The 22,248-nt window shown below is 33.0% G+C and overlaps 2 protein-coding genes across 11 annotated transcripts in view; one reads left to right on the forward strand and one right to left on the reverse strand.

Annotated features, from left to right (window-relative positions):
* Positions 1–19,314, reverse strand: part of LOC109542184 (stress-activated protein kinase JNK) — a 39,998-nt gene extending 20,684 nt beyond the window's left edge. For 4 of the 10 annotated variants that reach the window (XM_048663446.1, XM_048663443.1, XM_048663442.1 and 1 more), the window contains exons 1-3: positions 19,137–19,314; positions 15,087–15,134; positions 4,253–4,310 (exon numbers count right to left, since the gene is read on the reverse strand). The gene's annotated coding sequence lies outside the window, so the exon portion shown is untranslated. Of the gene's footprint in view, positions 1–4,252; positions 4,311–6,192; positions 6,486–15,086; positions 15,135–18,895; positions 18,971–19,136 lie in introns of those variants that run through there. The other 6 variants (XM_048663444.1, XM_048663439.1, XM_048663440.1 and 3 more) reach the window with 5 other exon arrangements.
* Positions 19,315–19,973: 659 nt separating this feature from the next.
* LOC109542197 (deoxynucleoside kinase) lies at positions 19,974–22,248 on the forward strand (the record flags this gene model as incomplete). The annotated part of the gene is given in 3 exon segments (XM_019911320.2): positions 19,974–20,415; positions 21,472–21,590; positions 21,774–22,248. Coding segments are annotated over 3 exon segments (675 nt in total). The 5' UTR covers positions 19,974–20,116.

Consider the following 22,248-nt stretch of genomic DNA (forward strand, 5'->3'; position numbering starts at 1 on the left):
AAAAAAAGTATATCCTTGCTTTATCGACTTTGCCAAAGCGTTTGACAGTGTGGATCATGAGCTATTACTGACGATCATCGAAAATACCGGCATCGATAATAAAGATATCCGCATAATAGCAAACATGTATTGGAGACAAACCGCTAAGATAAAGCTGAACAACCGGTATTCTGACAACATAGAAATAAAAAAAAGGAGTGAGGCAGGGCTGCATCCTGTCTCCGCGCCTCTTCAATATATACTCGGAAAGCGTATTTGGAAAAGCGTTGGAGGAGGCAACAGAGGGTATACAGATAAACGGAGAGTAGATTAACAATGTGCGATATGCTGATGATACAGTCATACTAGCCAACAACATAGACGAATTGCAGCGCGTCATGGAAAGAATACAGAAAGTGAGTGCAGACCACGGTCTTAGCCTAAATATATCAAAAACAACGTGGATGGTGATGAGCAAAGATCAGACACACAATGAGCGTATTACACTAAACGACCAGACGATCGAACGTGTAGAGTCATACAAATACCTTGGTACGCTGATCAATGCAAGATGGGACCAGGCCACCGAAATCCGATTAAGGATTGAAAGAGCTCGAGCATCGTTCAACAACAAGAAGGGTGTATTCACAAGCAAGGATCTATCCCTGCCTCTAAAAATAAGGTTGGCAAAGTGCTGTGTTCCCAATTCTGCTCTACGGAGCAGAAGCATCGACAACGACGGAAGCCATAATGAAAAAATTAAACGCCTTTGAAATGTGGATATACCGACGTATCCTCAGAATCTCGTGGACTGGCCACATAACTAATAAAGAGGTGCTGCAGCGAATTGGGAAAGAGAGAGAAATTACACTCACAGTTAAAAAGAGGAAACTGGAATACATCAGACACATAATGAGACATCAAAAATATCGTCTACTCCAGTTAATAGCTCAAGGAAGGATCAACAATAAAAGAGGACCAGGAAGGAGAAGACACTCATGGCTGCAAAATCTACGCCAGTGGTTTGGATTTACATCTATACAGCTATTTAGAAATTCCGTCAATAAAATTAAAATTGCCATGTTGATAGCCAACGTCCGCGACGGATTAGGCACGCTAAGAAGAAGAAGTGGATGAGTGTAAAAGAACCTCGCTTACCACCACCGCCCTAATAAAAGCACTTAAATTTATAAAAGTACAATTAAATAAAAAAGGTGAAAGCTGACAGACAATATGTACAAAGCAAAGCTTGGAACAAAAGTGTTGACTATCGGACTTTTCTCTATACCTGCTTTCGCATGAGGTATTACCCGTTTCTGGAACTATTTGGAAATTCGATATGTTATGGAGTTGGCTTTCTTTCTCTAACAGTTGATCGCAAGGCGTCAGCTTTATATGAAAGAAAGGAGCCAAAATTCTTTCTTCGCTCCAGGTCCGACTAGCTCATGTTTATTCAGTACAATTCTCTTATCTATCTCTCTATATCTAGCCGACACCTTTATTAATTAAGACAGAGAATTAAAAAGCGGGTTCTGCGATGTTTGGCCGGTGTTAAGAAAACACACTCATGTAGAGCATTGTTTACAAGCTCCAAGTTTCTGACCCTCGTATCAATATTAATCTATGAACTGTGTATACCTATAAGTTTTTTACAAATACATCTTTGTTTATTCTAAAGGAAGATGTTCACACATTTAACACCAGATATAAAACTAATTTTAGATTACCTTTCAAATGATTAGTGTGGTAAGAAATTTAGGCTCAAAAATCTTCCACATTATTTAAGAGAGAGTAACAGATTCGGAAATATTAAAAAAATAACTCCATATTTTATTAGATGGCTGTAACAACATTCATATAATCCAGTATAAAAAAGATTTTTCCGTGGGTCCCGTACGGTAGCTAAAGTGTACTTTGAGTGTAGCAGTTTTGTTATATGTTCGTTTACTTTATATTGTTCTTTGTGCAGTTATTAGTTTTTAGATTTTTCCTGTGCCTGCGTTTGCTATAGACTTGATTATGTTGTATGAGTCACCGAATCCGTTTTGGAATCGCTGGATAGAGAAATGAAAATTCGATTCAGTCATAATAACAAAAATTGTGAGAAAATTCGAAAGTTTTGACCCAGAAAGCGAAATTTGAATATCAGACATTTCGGTGCAAGATTAGGCAAAAATTTCATCCATTCAAAAGTCATGACCCCCCTGGATCCGCCCTTTGTGTGGTCAGACTTAGATTTAATTCCCAATTAAAACCTTCATTTTCTATTACATAAATAAAAATCCATACGACATTTAAAAAAAAGAGCTTTATTATAAATATTTCACAACGTACGCGTATGTACCCTGAATAGAGATTTAATTCAATCACAACAAGATTCTGTATTAGCTTATGAGCAAATAGTAAATTAATTTAAACTTGTGGATACCAAACAAACGTAAAACCAAGCCGCTAAATTTTTGGTCGGTTGGAATTAATTACACAATGCAAAAGTAAAGTTGAGAGCACGTCAGTTTCCATAGTCCATAGTATGTCTATTTGATGCTCCAGTAAACCACAGCAACATCTCGTTGCCTTTCTAAATATAGCTAAGCTTGCTTTGTTGATTATGTATTCGAGGCTTATGTACATGTCTAATGTCAACTGGTGTATTATTTGCATTATATCACTTTGTAAAAGGACATATTCTAAGTTTCACAAAAGTTTTAAGACAAATTTCTAATTACTTGTGTCTTTAATATATTAATAATACAATAGTCGAAACATTTTTTTCTTAAGAAAGGGCAACTGAACACACTTTATAAAGTCCACTATAAACTGTTTTATTTTCCAAACCCCAACACTTAAATCAATCACCATTAATTAAAGGAAAGCTGCTATAATAAAAAAAATACATATGTAGTCTTATCATCAATTGTGTCAAAATGCGGCCAAACTGCCATACTGAAACACCTTTACACACACGCAAAGTTTCCAGAAACAAATCCGATTTTTTTATTATTTGATGTTCGATAAGAAACTGTAAAAAAAATCGAATCAACCTGTAGATTGTTTTATCACTAATGATGTCACGATAGATTAAAGCAGCCTTTATAAAACCGAAATTACAACTTTTGGTTAATTTTCTGTTATTATTTACTTTCATTTATTTACTTGATTGGACAATTTCAATGATAGGTGTTTATTAAATTATTATGCTCGATTATGACTATCTGAAAATTGATAAAATTCAATAGTCAGGTGTAATGTTTAGCTGGTTAAGTCAGGAATGTTAGAATAGGAAAATACGAAATATCTCGATTAAATTTCAAATGTAGGTACGGTTAAATAAACTGAAATATTCAAAACTTAGGATGAGTACACATTTTTTCAGTAGATAAATTGTTCTCTCGGGAATTCGCTTTTACGAGAACCAACTTGGCAATGAACTTGGAGCTTCCAGACAGCAAAAAAATCCGCAATCGAAATGTATACCCGCTACTAAATTCAGCTTTTCCGTCTGCTCTAGCGAATCATGACAAATGCTGTTCCGCATTTGCCAACATCGATTTTAATACCAACAAAGTATTTTAGTTGAGTGTTTGACGATTTATTTTGAAAAGATTAATACAAAGATAAGATGTTTGTATGACAAAATATCCAGATAATAAAATTCGATAAATTGCAACTCATACCAAAGCAACCCGGACCTACAATATGCAAAACAGTTTTGTGTTTTTTATAGAATCCTACAGCAATATCGTCAACTACTTCCGAAAAATGGGCAATTGTTCGAAGAAACGACAGGGGAAACCTTAAACCCTGTTACCTAAATGTCAAACTATTGTTGATTTCATTTTACATAGGCCTGATATATTATAATATAAAAACGAGATTTCGATATATGTATCACTATGCGCAAATGTTGCCAATGCAAGTAGTTCACAATTCGTTCAATAACTAGTCGTTCTTGGAATCTTTCGAAGGTTGGGGTTGAAAGATGCATAATCGACCCTGCACTTAATGGATAACAGGCCTAACAGAAAAATGCGTGCTTCTAAATGGAATCTTTCTTTCAGCTTAGACGAGCAAAAGGGGACATAATAAATCCCAAAGTACATTTGTGCATTATCACCCAGTTTGGCCCCCTTTTGGATATAATAATGGACTAATTGAGAATAAAGGTTATATATGTACTGATGAAAATGTCTTTTGACTAGTAGCTCAGTGTGATCGATGTAAAATTTGTATTTCTTAGAAAGTTCACGACTTATTATTATCTATTAATACTTACCACAACTAATCAGTTGATGAATTAGTGTTTAGACAATCAACAATGTTGGAAGTTCTTACTGAAACAGAAACAGAATATTATAATTATATTCATCGCTGAAACAACTTGTTATTTAGTTTTTATAAAATGATGCAAACTATTTTATTTCAATTCAATATTAAATACTTTTGGAGAAGCTACCGCTCTGATTATTAAAGCTTTTCCGAGAGGAATCTAAGACTGGCTAATGTGTGAGTTGGGCAAAAATCGAATTGTGAAAGAGCTCGCAAATGAAAGTGAAGTAGTGCACGAGGCAAATTCGTAATCACTGTTAAGAAAAGTCGAAAATTTCTCTGAAAATGTAAAACAACGCAGTTAAGTACGTAAGTAAATAAGAGTATCATAATTCATTTGGTTTTCAATAAAATGCGAGTTCAAGGAAATCTAACTTGAAGAAATTATTGAATTTAAAAAATAATACTTTTGGCGATGAAAGCAATACCAAGCAAAATATTAAAAATAGCACTTACTACTCGAGTTTTTGACGAAACGAAATATTTGAAAAGTAGGTTTCGTACAGTAGGAACTATTATAGTAACCGCTGGTAAAATGACACCAAAAAAATAATAAATTTATTGACATCGATAGAAACTATCATTAACACCAGGCATGGAAAACGCCGTTATAACAGTTTTACCCACTTTTATTTGATATCGAACGACATCTCGTTGCGAAGTGAGTTTATGAAAGGGATTTTAGCAGTTTTGCGGTAAAACTCCGAATACATGAGTAAGCATTGACTTTTTGGATACCCTCAGACCACATCTCCAGAAAAATGCCTCAATTTTAAATCACCTCGTGGTGTTTCGAATTAATTCAGTTTTAAATGAAAATTAGCTTTTTAAACAGTTTCGCATGCAAAGCGTATATTTTATTTAAATGATTCGATTTGATTATCAGTTTTTTTGCTAGTTAATAATGCAAGTTAAATAAGTAGTTAATTATGACCCATGTTTTGTTTTTGTTTTTAGAATATATTATTTTTATTTTTCCAATGCTAAGAATTATTTTTTTAATTTTTTTTTTAACTAAATCATTATTTACCATCACTATTTGTACCACCATCAACATTGCAAATTTTTTATGACAAAATTAAAAAGTAACTTTTAATTTAAGTTATTTTTGGAACCTAATACCAAAGTAAAACTGCAACGTTGTAACCTGTTCCAGAAAAATAACCTTTTAGCACACCTTTACTATATACATATAATAAAACTGAATGCATTTATCTTTCAAACAAGCTTCAGTTAGTGCCTAACTTTCAATTGCAAAAATGTTTTCGGGATTTGCYCAGGACCACTTGCAAGGTAGTTTTCGAGAAATGACCGGCGTCAAAAAATTCGTCGATGACCACTCTTAAGGAAACATAAAATTGAATGGAGGATAAAATGTAGGAAAAATTACCACCTATATTGATAAAATAYATATGAATATTGAAAATATCCATTCGAATGGCTCGAAGTAACTACAAGAAGAGTTGCCATTTCCATAAAATTGTACTAATGACTATTATTTTCCRAGTAATGGCACGATAATCTAATSTAGTTTTTAAAATCAAATTGAAAAACATTATTTGTGTTTTCAATACATACAATATGAGYTTWACACTGACCTGAAAATTTTTGGGTTTGGCCTCTGCTTAGTTATAAATAATATAATCTATTAATTATCGGTGTTCAAAAGATTTTTTACTTCTTCATACAAAGAAAGTTCTATTTATTGCTTTATATTGGGAGTTCCAAAACCCGATAATACATCTCTGGAAAATAATGAAAACAGTATTTCGAAATAAATTTGTTTCTGGTTTAATAAAATTATAGCAAATAGCAATATATTTAAATTAAAAGACAGCATCAATCTAATGACCTTTCTGTACAGAACCACATTTAAGTGTTACTTACCCCAAAAATCCAAGCTATCTTGAGATACTCAGAATTGTGAAAATATTAGTAATACTGTTTCAAGATAATTATCGGGTCAGTAAGACGATTTCATTTTCGTCGGATTTCATGTATGTCAACAACACCAAAATGTAATAATTCAAGCACTGCAACTAACCCGAGCTAACTTAAGCAATTACAGACAGAAAAAGGCAGTTTTTAGCTACATCACACTACTAATTAGGAGATTAATTTCAGAGTCCATTAGCAAAGTATATCTGAGTATTGCTCGAAGGTGTTACCGCCACCAAAAAGTTCAAACCGCCCGCTTCAGCATTATCACGTTGTTCTGGTTATCGACCGTCCAACCATGACGCAAGCGCCCTGATGAAACCCGGTTAGTGAACCGAAACATCGGCGTCACGGGCATAATGTAACATGTGATAACGGCACAACGTTGCCAAAAAACACCCCCGAACCAGGAAACTCATTTTATTCATGTTTTTCTTATTTGATGATATTTTCAAATTTCGTTTYTGCGTTTAGTGKTAGTGTCAGTTCTGTTTGYTTTATTTAATTTAATCATTAATATATGTTGGTATAGGKTATTGACAAAACTCATGTGATTTTCCTTGAACACTTATTGTGACATGAGAAATAAATAAATACATTATAAAACTTGAAGAAGGATTCTACACTAGAAGCATTTTTTAAGGGTTGTGCAAAAACTTGCTTTTGCAGAGATAGACAGATAATGTTAGAAATTGGGATGATAATTTGATGGCACACATTATCTGCACGAATACACCGCTATTTTTATTAGATGCACATGACAATCCATTAGTTGAAGTGGTAAATTCTCTCAAAGATTTCAATATCACCTGTATTCTTCTGATATTAGCAAATTAGCTATCACAAGCMTGCGACCCCGCAAATACCGATTGATCAAAATCTTAAAAATAAGAGTCAGTAGTCATTAAGTGACTTCATATTGGACTATTATGAAAAAATATTATCAAAAAACTTTTATGCCAATTGAAATTGGCGCAGTCGGTAGCATCCTATAGGAGTAACGTAATTTTCGAAAAATCTCCCATGTGGTAACGGTTAAGAAAAGATCGAGCATCACGACAACCTCCCTGAACCTCTTCGGGCTCCTGGATTAGGAATAGSAGTATCACATCTKAGCCTATCAGTCTCCACTGCAATGACCTGAACCTATTTTAACTCGACTGTTTACATTTGTTGAACTGTATGTTAGTTAATAATTTAATTTGATACTCTAAAACTGAAACTACTGAGACTTTGATGAACATTTATAAGAAGCAGATGTTCAAATCTGCAAAACAACCAAGTGAAATAACCGTGTCATATTAAGACGTAGATATTAATACATTATTTGAAATATGACCAACATTTAAGTACTTCTTAAACAAAATTGACACTTTTCATAAAGAAAACCATCACAAATGAAAATTTTTTGACCCTCCGAAGATGGTCGACTCACAAGACCAGAGTTAGAAAACAGACAAAAAATCAAATTAGCTTTCAAACATAAATGTAGAATTGTAAAATTGTAAAAATATTAATCTTACATAAAAAGATTGAACATACACGAGGTGACGACACTAACGTTGCTGCTCTAACTTTTTGAGTCAACATTTCCAATAATGATTGATGCCATCACTTTTTAATCAAAGTTATCTATATCTACAAACTATCTTCAGATATGAACAATTCAAAAGTCATAAGTCAATAGCCATTAAATTGTTTCATATTGTATTATTGTAAAACATGTTTTCAAAAACAAGTTTTGAAGTACCTATTCATAAACTTTTAGTGTAAATTGGATCGCAGAACAGAAAGCACTATTCACACAAAATACAAATGGGGGGTTCTTTTATTCTAACAAACGCGGTTTATAGATATAGCCCTTGTTTCACTCGCACATTTTTCGGCAACAAAAATTAATTATTCACATTTGTATACTTGAATGCCTCTGCTGTATGTCAAACAAAATGTTAACTTGTTTGAAGTGGCTTGTTGGGTTGTCGCAAATGAATGTCGTCTGAAACAGAACGCAGAATAGAGACAAATATGAGCAGCCAGCCATAATGGCAAATGGAAAGACGTGGGATGTTGACCCTTTCCGATTTTTTGCGAATTCAAGGCAAAATAGTATAATTTTATGTGATTCTATCGTACATTGTGTACAGAGTGTATTCTAGAATCTATTTAAAATTTGAATTAAACAAAATTTATTTTGGATCCTAATTAATTACAGTTTCAAATTTAATTTAATTTAATTTTCCATTGATATACCGATAGAGTTAGTGAATGGGAAATGAAAAAATTTGCTTTAATTGTTAAGTTGTTTATGCAAGCTTCTATTGGACATTTGCGCCAATTGCATAAGAGCGTGAAAAAATATTTTAAAACCCCCGAAGGAAAAGTTGAAGCAATGTGGATGGGGCTGGAAGTAGTCCTCTGAAACATTATATTCATAATATTCATCAAAAAATAGGCTTGTGCAAAAAATCCTGGTCGTTTTAAAGCTGGCATTCTTTCAATGAATTTCAAAGAATGTAAAAATTCGGTGTCTATTCCAGTTTCTTCAGCTAGTGACAAGAAATGAAGCTTTAGTTCACTTATGTTAATGTTGGATTATTAAATTATTGTTTACGTTTTCTGCAAAACGCTGATTATATATTATTCAGAGCTTTTGGACAGATTCCATGTTGACTTGAAACTAAAACGGTCGCATTTAGCGAAAAACAATGCACGGGTTTGATTTTCTTCAAATTTAGATTTTCTTTTTAGAAAATTTTAGAATTCTCCAGATTTAGCCCCTTGCGACTTTCCTGCTTCCAAACCTGAAGAAATGGCTGGGCGGTAAGAGGTTTGGGTCCAATTAAGAGGTCACATAACAAACGCATATTTTGAGGACCTCGACAAATTATATTAAGGAAGGAATAAAAAAAGGAGATTTTGTTCAGAAGCAAACCGCTTTTTGGCCGAAAATAATTAATTTCATTCAAAAAGTCACTGACTAGATAGTTTTCTTCCAATTAACTAGTGTCTACAAACTCGACAATTTTACCAGACACTTCGATGTTCTTTCGAACAGTGTTATTAATATATCCAAGCTAGAGCGCCATCCATCATGACATTTGAAAACAACTAGATCCCCCTAAGATTTGCCAACAAGATTACAGATGATCGGCGAAAGTAATAAGCAGGAAAAGTGATTTGTAATCTTCTTTATTGCAACTTTGTATCAATTTTTAAAAGCTAAATTAATTATAGCCCTGAACAGTAAGTGATAAACAGCTTCTTCGGCGCTGGCAGAACTTGAAAAAAAAACTGGGGTGTTAACAGAAATCGAGCCCGTCGATCTGTCGAACTAGAAGCGTCAAACAATTGCTGTGAAATAAAAAAATGTCTACAACTAAATTTATCTTGTAATTTTTCGCATAAAAGACCACCAGATCGTCAGTATTTTTAAGCGAAACTGTACAAATAAATAAATTCGAATAAAGCCGATATTCAAAAATGTTCTTAACTTCTGCATTCAACTATATTTGCTTAAAAAAAAGCTTGCTTACGGTCAAGTAATTTCTCATTAATCCGGTTCAGACACCTATTTACTATAAAAAAATATGCTCGTTTACACCCGAGTAGTAACAGAAATTAGCTCTCTTCTATTATTGGAAATCGTTAACAATTCTTAGAAAACTAAGCAAATTTTCATTCACGTCAATTCATAAATATTCTAGTAATTATACCGGTTTATTAAAAGTCCACAGTCAACATCTCAAAAATTGAATGAGTTCCGATAGCTGTACTCGAGTTTCTCCTATATAAGACATCAGACGTATAACAATCAATTTAAAATTCCCATGTACATTTACATACAAAAAACAAAGTATGTTTTCTTCCCTCGTGTTAATAAGATCTTCTATTGAACAAACTTTTGCTATAGAGCGACCAAACTACTAATTTTAAACTCGACTTTTCTGCGATGTATTATTTAGCAATACACATTTCAAGAAATAATACTATTACATTAATTAAGTACTTAGTTCGTGCTAAACTATGTCAAAATACAAATCTCAAGTAATTTTTAGCATAATTGTACATGTTATGACGCACATTTCCTTTATATTTGTCACATTTTGATCAGCTTTGTTTTTCTGATTATTATCTTAAAGGTGATAGAGATTAAAAGAACATGGCAAAAATAGAATTTGTATAATATAATAATTCAATACACAAATGTCTTTATAAGAGCTCGTATAATATTTAACCAAAATCTGTATACCAAACTGATATTCTCGTGTTACATTAATTACCACTCACGTAATCTGTGTTTTATATATAATATAATACAATCAAGGTTTTATGAATAAACTTAACAAGTCTAGAAATTCGGGCAATAGATGCAGAAAATTAATTTTTCTTCCTCGAAGGTGTAACTGTTCCTCCGCACACAAACACACATTGAATCAAAAATGAGATTCGAAAGCAAAAAAATGTAGGACAATTAGTTATTTATTTAATAACAAAACTAAGTCTTAAGGTTGCTAGTAAAACGGTTCATTCAAATTAAATATGACAATTTCCCAAAACAGTAATTTGCAGGACTTGCACTGCTTGCTGCACTTCTCATGTAACACATGTAATGAACTGGTCCATGTTGTACAACATGTATTACAATTAAAAAATAGATACAACGGAACATTATATTATATTATGCGTAATTTTCACAAAAAAGGATCCTTATGATCGTTCCAAAAAATGGTCCACATTACTTTTAGTAATGAAGAGATGATTTGAGATCAATCTCAAGGTTTGCTTTTTGTTAAGGACAGCCGAAATTAGCATTATATTCGAATGTTTCTGAAAATAATATTGAATAATTAAGGTATCTGCTATTTGAGACAAACACGAAATACCGTATCTAGGTACTGAAAAACGGCAGTACAATGCATGTTTCAAAAGTAAGCATAAACGAAATTTTGATTTTTATTGTCTGATGTGGTTGGTACTGTTGTTGTGTTATTGTAAAGGTTTAAGTATACAAAATTTTTACCTTCATTTTAATTTTGATCGTATATTAATTAGACTGGCAAACTCGATTAGCTTTTTACCTTTTAGTATATTTTTCCAATAGGTAACATTACAAAACTACGTGACAGAATCTACTTGAAGCGGCAAAATAACGGAGATTTCTGCAATTTAATCAAATAGAGCATACAGGTATGTTCGGCGAACTCTATTATATCAACTATTAATAATAATATATACGCTTGGTAAAATAAGTGGTAAAGTACAACACATTACTAGTATTAACTCGTACTTAGTTATCCGTCAGTTACACATACTGTTTAGCAAGATACAAAACCGTAAACTTCGACAACCCCGCATTTTGCACCACAACCAATAGAGAACAGAGGGTGAATCGCGGTTTGCTGCTTGGAGCCAAGACGTCATCAGCCGTAAAAAAGTGCTTGCGGAAGGGGAGTATTATAACCCCTAGAAAATTGTTTGGGGCATTTTTAGATAATCTCTTGAAATAAGTCATCAGAAAAGATGATGAGCAATTTTTCGCGGATTCGTAATTAACTCTCAGAACAACGAAATAAAGAAAGAAATTGTGGATTCGCTTCTTTCTCCCAAATAATTTAAAAAGGAGCAATCTTATAGTGGTTGCAATACACAGACAAGATCTTGTCCATAACACCAAGAGCTATAATATAATATAATCAATATTTTTTCAATCAGCATTTGAGAACTATTCTTGATCACTCTCAACCAAAATATGGGTCCAAAATTTCCAATTGGCCAAGAAAATATAATGAGTCTGCAATAAGTATGCAAGATGTGTTAAATTCATTGATTGTGAAATACCATATGGATTAATCCTGCATTAAAATCAAATAATTGTTGCTAACAAATGAGTTGTTTTGGTAGCAACTCAACAAAAAGTGGTCAGTAGATACTACATATTAAAGAGTTTTGACATGGTAACACATTTTTCCTCGGCGCCGGAAGATAAACTTACGGTGGACGAGTCAGTCAGGCAATGTCAAAGTTATTGAGGCTTAAAAAATATATTTATTTCCGGATTGTTAAATTAAAAATGGAAAAATTAGGCCTTAGTTTTTAGTAAATAGATTATTTTCGATCGCAATATTTTATTTTATTAAACTTCTACAGTCAGTTATTTCATATTTCAGCACGGATCAGAAATGATGGCAATATTATATAGAAATATATAATATATTATTGCGGTTGTAATATAAATACGGTGCAAAAATTCCATTCCGGTCTCAGAATGTCATTTTCTCGAGAGTATTGAATCGTTTTCAATATTGTGTATTTCACTTTTATTACACAGTAAATGTGGGATGTCTACGTGTTTTTTACTCCAGCTAATTTTTTTATGAAAATACTTTGTAGTTATTGTGACCAGCGAAAAAATGTAGCAAGTAAAATATATCAAGTAAAATGTATCAAGCTAAAGAAATTTAGATTTTACTTCTTTCAAGTATGTTGAACTTCCAAATAAACCCTCCAAGTGAAGGACGTTATTAATAGAAACTCAATCTAAAAAAGTCCCGTTTCATTGATATTCAATCCTCGTGGGGACTCGAGACTGTAAATTTAATTATTTAAGGAAAACGAATTACTTTGCAGATCCATTAAATTTCGTTCACTCCTAAAAAACAGCGTTTAATTAACGAAAGAATGTTTCTTTATATAACTGTTAAACGAATGCAAATATTTTAGTTTCCCAAAGGAAGATTTAATTTCTTGCCCATTTCATACATATTCACAATTAAGTACAAGTTTTCCAAGTTTGACATTTGTTCGCCTTTCAGGTGTTTTTGTAAAAGATAGCTAATGGTGATTTAAGTCATACATACATTGCATTTGTTAGACACATACGGGGTGCATAAACGTTAACATCTTAGACGTATGCGGAAAASAAAAAACTTTAGATTTTACAMAAAATTTRGCTATTTCAAAGATCATTCACGAATTATCTACCAATACCGAATATACTAAATACTTTCAAATAYCACAGYTTTTCTRTACTTATTTATTTTCATATTTTTTKTTGCTCAAAACATTTAATATTTTTTTAATGCGGTATTTGCAAAATAATTTTGAATTTTTAGTCTAGATCTTGGCTTAGCTTCTTAAAAAAGTGGAKTTTCTTTAAACAGTGATAKAAATAGTTYTTTTCTAAACACTCTACACATTTTCGAATATTCCGGAAGTCRAWTGATTCCGGCTACCAAATAAAAAGTTCTGGTAGGGTTTGTACCAMCACACCAAAAAATTCGTCACTCAAAGCTCAAAGCGGATGAACTCGGTTGCTTCATCAAAACATGGGTCTTGCATAGGAAAACGTTCACAGCGAGTTTCAATAAAATKTATGGTATCATTCTCCCGATATTTCAAAAAACAYAAGTTTTCTTGAAGAACTTTCGSTMTCAGTAGCAGAGGAGCCAGACATTTTTTTCTGAATAAAAGTTAGGTCAGATCGWAWTCTTTTGATCCAAAGAATATCGCAGTACCAGTACTTTTGATCATGGGCTTACGGGACACCCTGTATATCAAGACGTTTCTGAAMTATTAAGCAAAATTGCCCAACTTGTGGCTATACATATGTGGTAAAGATGCCAGACGAACTATTTGTCTATATGGTTAATATATATTACCATCCGCGGCGCCTGGAAGACGCCTGCCTTCCTCCCGAATGAACTGTTCTAGAATAAGAGCAGGCAGTGTAAGGACATTTTTCATCTTGACGAAGATAATAATAGATAACATTTTGAGTTTTTGGTATTTCCTTTGATAATTGATAGGTAGGTATTGATATTACCTTCACGCAATAAAAATATTAAAATACATAATTTAAAAACTAGGTTGGCAAGGGAAAAATTTGCCGAAATTAGCTTCAATAAATATGTAACTAGCTGTTGAGAAGAAGCTTTCAGAGTTTCGCAAAATATTATTTCATATTTGAACAGGAACGAAAATTCCCACACAGCTACAGAGCAAATCCATTTGCGGAAAAATATCTACGGCTATAATCAAATTACAAGACCAACACAATAAACTCAACCCAACAAATAACCCAGATTGACGACAACAAATAAAGCAAAAGAACAAAATAGACAAACAGGAGTGCTTGCGCTCCCGCCATCACCAAATTCTTACAGCTGATAAATAGTTTAGAAATGGACGCAGTTTAAAAAAATTCCGATTTGTAGGGTATTTTATAAAAACTCGGAGAAAAGCTAACATATTCTTTCGCTCCAAACTGATGTATTTATATAACTTAAATAATTTAGCTGTCAGGCTTTATCTTTTTTTTTAATTCTGGTTTTGCCGTTCACTTCACAGTTTTCGCAAACACCAGGTCCGTTACACAGGATGTCCCTAAAATTATAATATCCATCTATCTAAAAATATTATCGCTGTTATAACTTTTGCAGCAGACCAGACGCTCATGAATTATTATATTGGAGGAACACTTGATCATGAATCACGATCTGTTTTCCGTCTTGCGATACAGGTGCTATTTTATTGTCCGACTCCCTTACAAATCTGCTTTACAACTTTTACAATATTTGCTGGAAATGCTTAATCATTTTTTGTAAATACAAAATTAGCTTTCTTATTCAAAAACTTGTTTTGAGTTTTAAGAGAATTTTACTTCCAAACAGGCATTATTCATTCCATCATTAAGTTTTTTGCTCCAATATTTGAGGCATTCAATCAATTTTTATTATAATTAATTGAATTACCCAGAGTTGACACCTCATTACTTCTGTAATTACCTAATATTCCTGGAATTCTTAGACTCCCGGTTAACTTTGCTTAAAAGTACAAAAACTTACCCTGGAAAGTGTAAAACTTGTTTGTCAGATTAACCGTAGAAACAGCATCTGAAAAAATATATGCATTTATTAGATATTAGAGTACATAACAGTAACTCATACACAAGATGGGGTTAGGTCTGGGTAACACTGTGTTGAGGTGCGCTATTGAGTTGTTGCCACTCTCTGAGTTAACGAGTCATAACTCATCGGTTAATGAGTTATAAATCATTTATTAAAGACATCTATTAATTTGTTTGCATAAAAGACTTAGATTGCCAGTATTAGAGTAAAAGTTTTTCTGTTTAGTGAGAATTTTGTTTAGAAATATTGCCCTAAAAGTGAGGGAAACATTTTTCCAAAAAAAAACCAGAAAAAATGGTTGGGGTTTTGTCCAAAATTCAAAGCCGCAAAAGGTTTTCCAACAATTTTTGCATAGCGGTTAAGGAGGAGTATGTTCCAATAAAATGTATATTATAATTTTAAATTTATGAATTTTTAAAGCAACTTTAACAATCTTTAGAGCGATCATGGTGGCGAAGTTTACAAATAATTTTTGGCAAACTTTTGCTCTAGTGGTTTTTCAAGATAATCTTAATTACTTTCGGTAAAAAACTGAATAAAACTGGTAAAATTGGTTTTTGTGCCAAATTTGAAGCTTAAAAGGGTTTTCTAAAGTTTCCTGCAAAGCGATGAATGAGGCGACTTTTCTAACAAAATTAATTTGATCATTTTAGGCTGAAAAGACCCCATTAAGCTCAGAAAAGAAGAAAATTATCAGAAAATAATGTCTTTTGCACTTTTTATTGAAAACTTTTAGTTTTGTGATCGGTTTTTGAGAAAACCTTAATGACTTTCGGAAAAAAATGGGAGAAATCTATTTTCGTTTTTGACCCGAATTCGACGTGAAAAAAGCTTTTGTAAAATTCCTACAAAGCTGTAAGTTTATCTTGTACTTTTTCGCGTAAAATACCTCCAGATCGTCAGTATTTTTAAGTGAAACTCTACAGTCTTCAGAGGAATGGAGGTGACGAGTTTTCCAAATAATTTATTATAAACTTTAGCTTATTCTGTTCTTTTTTTATTACGTTTATAAATTATTTCATTTTCGTCCCAAATTCAAAGCTGAAAAGGGCTTTCAAAAGTTTTTACATATCGACGAAGGCGCCGAGTGTTCTAACAAAATTTATTTCATAATTTTTGGCGGAAAATACCTTCAGATTGTCAGTCATTTTTAAGTAAAACGAGAAAATTGAGCGTTTAGAAGAAAGAGTAACTAAAATTGGAAACTAAAATGGGAAATTTTGAAGAAACTTTCAAAATGTTATTAATAAATAGCTCTTAAAATAAATCTAAAAACAACAAAAAAAGGTAACAAACGGTTTTCCCAGCAACGAAACTGAGTTACTGCGCCGGTGAGTTGGGTTGGCGCACCAAGCCATTTGCGCAGCACTGCGCCAACTCCTAAAAATGGAGTGGTTGCTTTGTGAATTCTTGAATAGGAAACGTCTACATTTTTAAGCAGAAAATAAGATTAGAAAATGACAAATTTATAAATAATTAACTATAACTGTGTGTTGATACAGTCGAAAGAGTATGTTTCGGAAAGACAGTTCAAAAATGTCATTAAAAATATAGCCAGCATAGTTTTTGAACCTCGTCAATTGTGAAGAATAATTAAAAAATCCTGGGAGACTAAAGATCGTAATTTTTCTTTTCGAATGCTTAAGAAGTCTAATGCGCTACCAATCAAACATGGAACCATTTCAAAATAATACTTAGGAACAAAGTTGCAATTCGATTTTCAACTATTAGTATGTTCTAGAAAATTTCCCTCTATAACCCCTTAAAAGGAGTGACGCCAATTTTTAATCACCCTGTGCGTTTAATTCGGCAGGTATTAATCAAAGTTTCCTCTGAAAGTAAAATAAATTATTCAACATTTTGTAGAGCCCTCTTGGCTGCATACAATTTACACGACCCCAATTAACACCAACTGGGTAGCAACAACATTTCATCTAAGTGCAGAACATAGGATGTCCCTAGTGTCGCATATTACATCTGGAATGTAATTCCGTGCATGAATACCTGATTAACCTCGACCCAATCCGTTTGCGTTAGATTAATTATTTCCAAACAGGCTTGCACTTGAGCCTGTGCGGTTAAATGAACTATTTGAACAATTGGTTATACAATAAAATAAGACGTGGCTATTCTGGCATTGACTTTTTATTAAAATATTAAGGGGTTATTTAAAGAAAAACATTCAACGTTATAAAAGTAGAAAAGTTACGCAGCACAGGATAATATAAATCAGATTGAGGTCGTATTTTTTCAAATTGCACAAAGACCCTAATCTGTGTCTAGTTGAAATAAACATTTTGCTTCCGACAAATGAGCAAAAACGGGACGGACAACATGAAATTTTGGCACAATCTTGCACCTAAGTACATGGTATTGAAATTTCGCTTTCTGGCTCAAAACTACTCAAATTTCCTCACTAACGTTGTTACGACTGAATCGAATTTTCAATGATCTATCCAACGATGCCGAAACGAATTCTGTGGCTCAAATGGGGCTTGAGAAACTTTGAAAAAAGCAGCGTCAAGTTTGAGTCGATTTTGCAACTCAAAAAAAAAACGCAATTCTAAAACAATCTATTGTCGGTCTAATTAATATTGGTTAATTGCCTGTTTTTTCCAAATCTGTATTTTATTTCTCCTTGATTTTTTTATAGACACTGTCTGGAGGTACGTATTTGAGTTAGTTTTGGTTAATTTCGATTAATTTCTTTTGTTTCTGTTTGTTTTGGTGTGTAGTGGTTAATTGCGAATTAATTTTTTAATAATGTCAAGCAGCTGTGCCATTAAAACCGGAAATTCGACAACTAATACAAATGTTATAATGCATTGATTTATGCCGGTGCAGCACCATTATTATTATTTTTTGCACAAACAAAATTTGCTCATGGCCTAATATTAAAATGAAATAATTGTTTAAATTCCATAATTTTGTTTTGGCCTATAAAATGGAATATGTGTCAGGTACTTAGGTATATTATTGGATAACTCTTTCAGATAGAGAATGCGTTGAAAGCCGCCGTCTCCATAAAATAGAGCACCTTTTCGTACAATCACTCCGGAATGATGATATAATACAATTATATGACCATAACTAGAATAGCAGCTTCAGATAAGTAAATAAGCCAGTCACAAAAATAATTCTTATAGTTCGAAGTTGATAGACTAAATTACGATTGAAGCCATGAAATGCATGCACAATGAGACATGGAAAGTCTGCGTAGACAGATTTTATCAAACTTTCAACATTAAAAGTAGAAATGTGTGAAACCTTTACTACTGCACGTTCTTATCTCATATTTAGGTAAGCCACGCAAGTAAAACTTGAGAGCTGCTGCTATTAAGGTAGCAAATGAATATATTTTAGTGATAGTTTACTAAATTACTCATCAAATTGAAACACAAAGACAAATATTTTTTTGTGTTATCACACCATTCAAAGGGAATTGAAATGACTCACTTAGCAACCAGATAATTCTTATTAAGACAAATAGGTAGTTAATCGCTTTCAAATCCTTCCAGACACTTCAAAAAGGAAAATAAACCAAATTTGGGCAAAAACTGCTACCAAATCCCAATCGTGATAGATGCCTATGCATACTTGAAAATTTATATTAAGCATATACATATCATTAATTTAGATTACTGGCACAAAATGAACTTATGAAATATCTTAAGACGCCTATAGTTAAAAAACCTAGTTCGTGCCTCTGATATATAAATAAAACAAAATAGGAAAAATGTACTTACAAATAATCTATAACTTAACCTAACAGAATGATTAAGCGATTGACATGGGATTGTCATCTTTTTCAAACCCTATTACTGAATTTTACAATGTTTTTAGAACCTTCTATAAGGAAAAGGGCACAAATATAATAGCAACTTTTCGCACTAGGCGCAACCCAATCGTAACGAAGTGCGAAAACATGATCGATTTTCAGCCCTTAAACCTAAAATTTAACCTATACACTTCACTTGCAATACTTACGCAGAAATAAAGACAGGCAAACCTAAAGGGAATCACACAGAGTCTTAATACACTTCAGAAATTCAATCGCGACCACAAACACTAGAGGAAACTAATTTTTGAAAACACCAAAAAACATTAAAATAGATGAACATCCAAATCTGACAATCTGGATATGGATATTACCATACGGACACAGAGGGCAAGCGCAAAATTGAAATTTTGAAATTTGTTTACAGATGTCGCGATCATCGCGAACACGTTCGAAAATGAAATATATAATCGATGAGGCAGAGCGGTTTGGGGCCAGAACATTATTTTGAGGGTGCTTCTTATATAATAGTAATAGTAATTCTTATTAAAGCCAGACGCACTCCACAATGCTTCATACGTGATACCAAAAATCTGTTCTGTTAGCCAAACTGCCAGCAAAGAACCCCGTTCTGGTGGGAATAGCGGTTTAACATTTTCAAGATAAAAAAAGCACAAGTAATCTGACCAAAATTAATAAAAAGTGAAGAAATATTTACCAAATGTGTCTAATCGGAAAATATACAGTAGAAACAGATAATAAACTGTCGCGGGGGGCGGAATCATTATGGCGTCCTCTGTTTTTGGTAAATTTGGAAATTGACGAATTTTCCAGAGGGTGAAAAGTGGTGGAAAACTGTATTTTCTCGAAAAATTCAATTAGTAAAAATGGTAGAGACTACTGTAAGGGCATAAAGACTTTGTATTCCCAGTTAAAAATGTGCTCAATTTTCTGAGTTTTTTCGAGTTACCATATTGAGGGCGGAACGTCCCTTTTGTTTGGTTTCATATGCAAAGGTTGGTACGACATTTAATTGTCAGTCAAAAAATGTTGTTACTTGTGATAACCTCACTTTCTAGTTTAAAACGCGGGAGAAGCGACATTCGTATTCAGTTGTATATTTGGCAAATATCTGGTTTGGGAGTGATCTGTATAGTGTGCTTTGAAGAATTCGATCAAGCTGAAAAGTATGTCTATTTCGAAAAACTCGCAGCGCCCCTTCACAGTCATCGTCGAGGGAAATATCGGCAGCGGGAAAACAACGTTTCTTCAACATTTCAATAAGTTTGATGATATTTGTGTACTAGCCGAACCCATTGAGTTATGGAGAAACTGCAATGGGCATAACCTGCTGGGTTTGTTATACGAAGATAGAAAAAAGTGGAGCTTTACATTTCAGTCTTATGTTCAACTGACCATGTTGGAACAACACACCAAACTAACAGACCGCCCTATTAAACTTATGGAGAGATCTATTTACAGTGCTCGGTAAGTTAAGGCTTCATACTATAAAAGGAAATTTCGACCCTCTCATTAGAATTTAAGTAAAAGCATTCGTAAGTGCTTCTGTTTTGTTGCCACCCCATATCCAATTATTAAACAAAAGCCACAATTACTAGCCAGTCACCTAAATGAGTACAGTGCAAAAGTAAGAAATAGCTGGTCGTTATACAGGCTGTCCCGTAAGCACATGATGAAAAAGGTACTGCGATATTCTTTACCAGACTTTTACTAAGATAAAATATCTGGCTTTTCTGCTTTTGATGGTCACAGTTCTTCAAAAAACTTTTCGCTTTTGAAATATCGGGGGATTGGCACGATGTAAGTACGAGTTCCTCTGTAACCCTCATATTTTATAAAAACTACCAGAATCTTTTGTTTGGTAACTGGAATCAACTAGGATTTTTTGAGTTGATGCACAAATTCTCTTTGGTCATGTTTGCCCTCTTTGTGAAATCTAAAAGCATTCATAGTTTTTGAGCAAAAAAATATTTCTGTTCTCTTGCCAACTGATAATTTTAGACATTCATTCAACTTTTACACTAACAAAACTCAAATTAAGTTTTTTGTAATATCGGGAAAGCCCCCATAGGGATTTTAATGAAATTTTCTGTGGAATTGTTCCTACATCACGACCATATTTTGCTAAAAACTCGCTTCTTCTTTTCGTAAGATTTCTGATAAACGCAATTCGGACAAAAACGCTTCCAAAAGACGACCGGGCCTAAAACTTTGTTCATGTCGGGCTCGGTTGCTTCATCAAAATATGAGTCTTACATAGGAACAAATTCACAGCGAGTTCCATTAGAATCCAACGTGTTTTTCCTGATATAAAAAAAAACATTTTTTTTTAACTTTGACGATCACTAGCAGAGGATCCGGACATTATCCGGAAGTTATTGAAGTATTTTAATATTGTTCTGGTTGATGTGAAAGGAATGAAAATTGCGGTATTATACATCCACGACATTTCAGAAATGTAGTCAGTTTTTATTTAATTGTTGGCAATTAAAAAGATAATTTATCTGATTACTGCCTTTTCAGGTATTGTTTTGTTGAGAAGATGAAACAAGATGGGCTTCTTTCCCACGCTTCTGCTGCAGTCCTCGATAAACACTTTGAATGGGTTAAAGAATATGCTAACGTTGGTGTGGATTTGATTGGTAATATTGAAGTTACTTGGATTAATATTCAATGTAGTGTAGTGTGATATTGGACAAACTTATATTTTTAACTTTACATTCCCTATAATTAAAAATTTTTCCTGCAACCGATCATTAGTTTAAAATTAATGTAAAGAAACCGATAATGAAAATGTCGCTACAATAACAAAATATATTTTTTAGTGTATCTTCGGACATCGCCTCACGTAGTATATGAACGCATGATGCTCCGGAACAGGGCAGAAGAAAAATCCGTCTCCCTCGAATACCTTCAGGCCCTACACCAGATTCACGAAGATTGGCTTTACCATAAAACTATATTTTCAGTCGCTGCACCAGTTCTTGTTTTAAATGCGAATTTGGATAAGTCAGTGATCCATGAAGAGTACATGAAATGCGAACCTCAAATTTTAAATAGAACGTTGACTGTCCATACGTGAGGTAAACTACTTGATTAGTTTCTTCCTTATAGTTACATTTATTTTATTTATTATGTTTGACTTTTAAACTTTTATACCGGTTTTACAGACGCCATTGGCGCATTTTTAGTTCACTTCAAAAATTCAATATTTTTTTGGGTTTAAGTAGTAACATAATGTATAATTTGACATATTTTGATAATACCAAAGATTGTGGACCAGCAAAATAGGAAATAGTT

This window comes from Dendroctonus ponderosae, unplaced genomic scaffold (assembly GCF_020466585.1).
Source record: "Dendroctonus ponderosae isolate FM_Combo_2020 unplaced genomic scaffold, Dpon_F_20191213v2 Dpon_F_20191213_2, whole genome shotgun sequence".
NCBI lineage: Eukaryota > Metazoa > Arthropoda > Insecta > Coleoptera > Curculionidae > Dendroctonus > Dendroctonus ponderosae.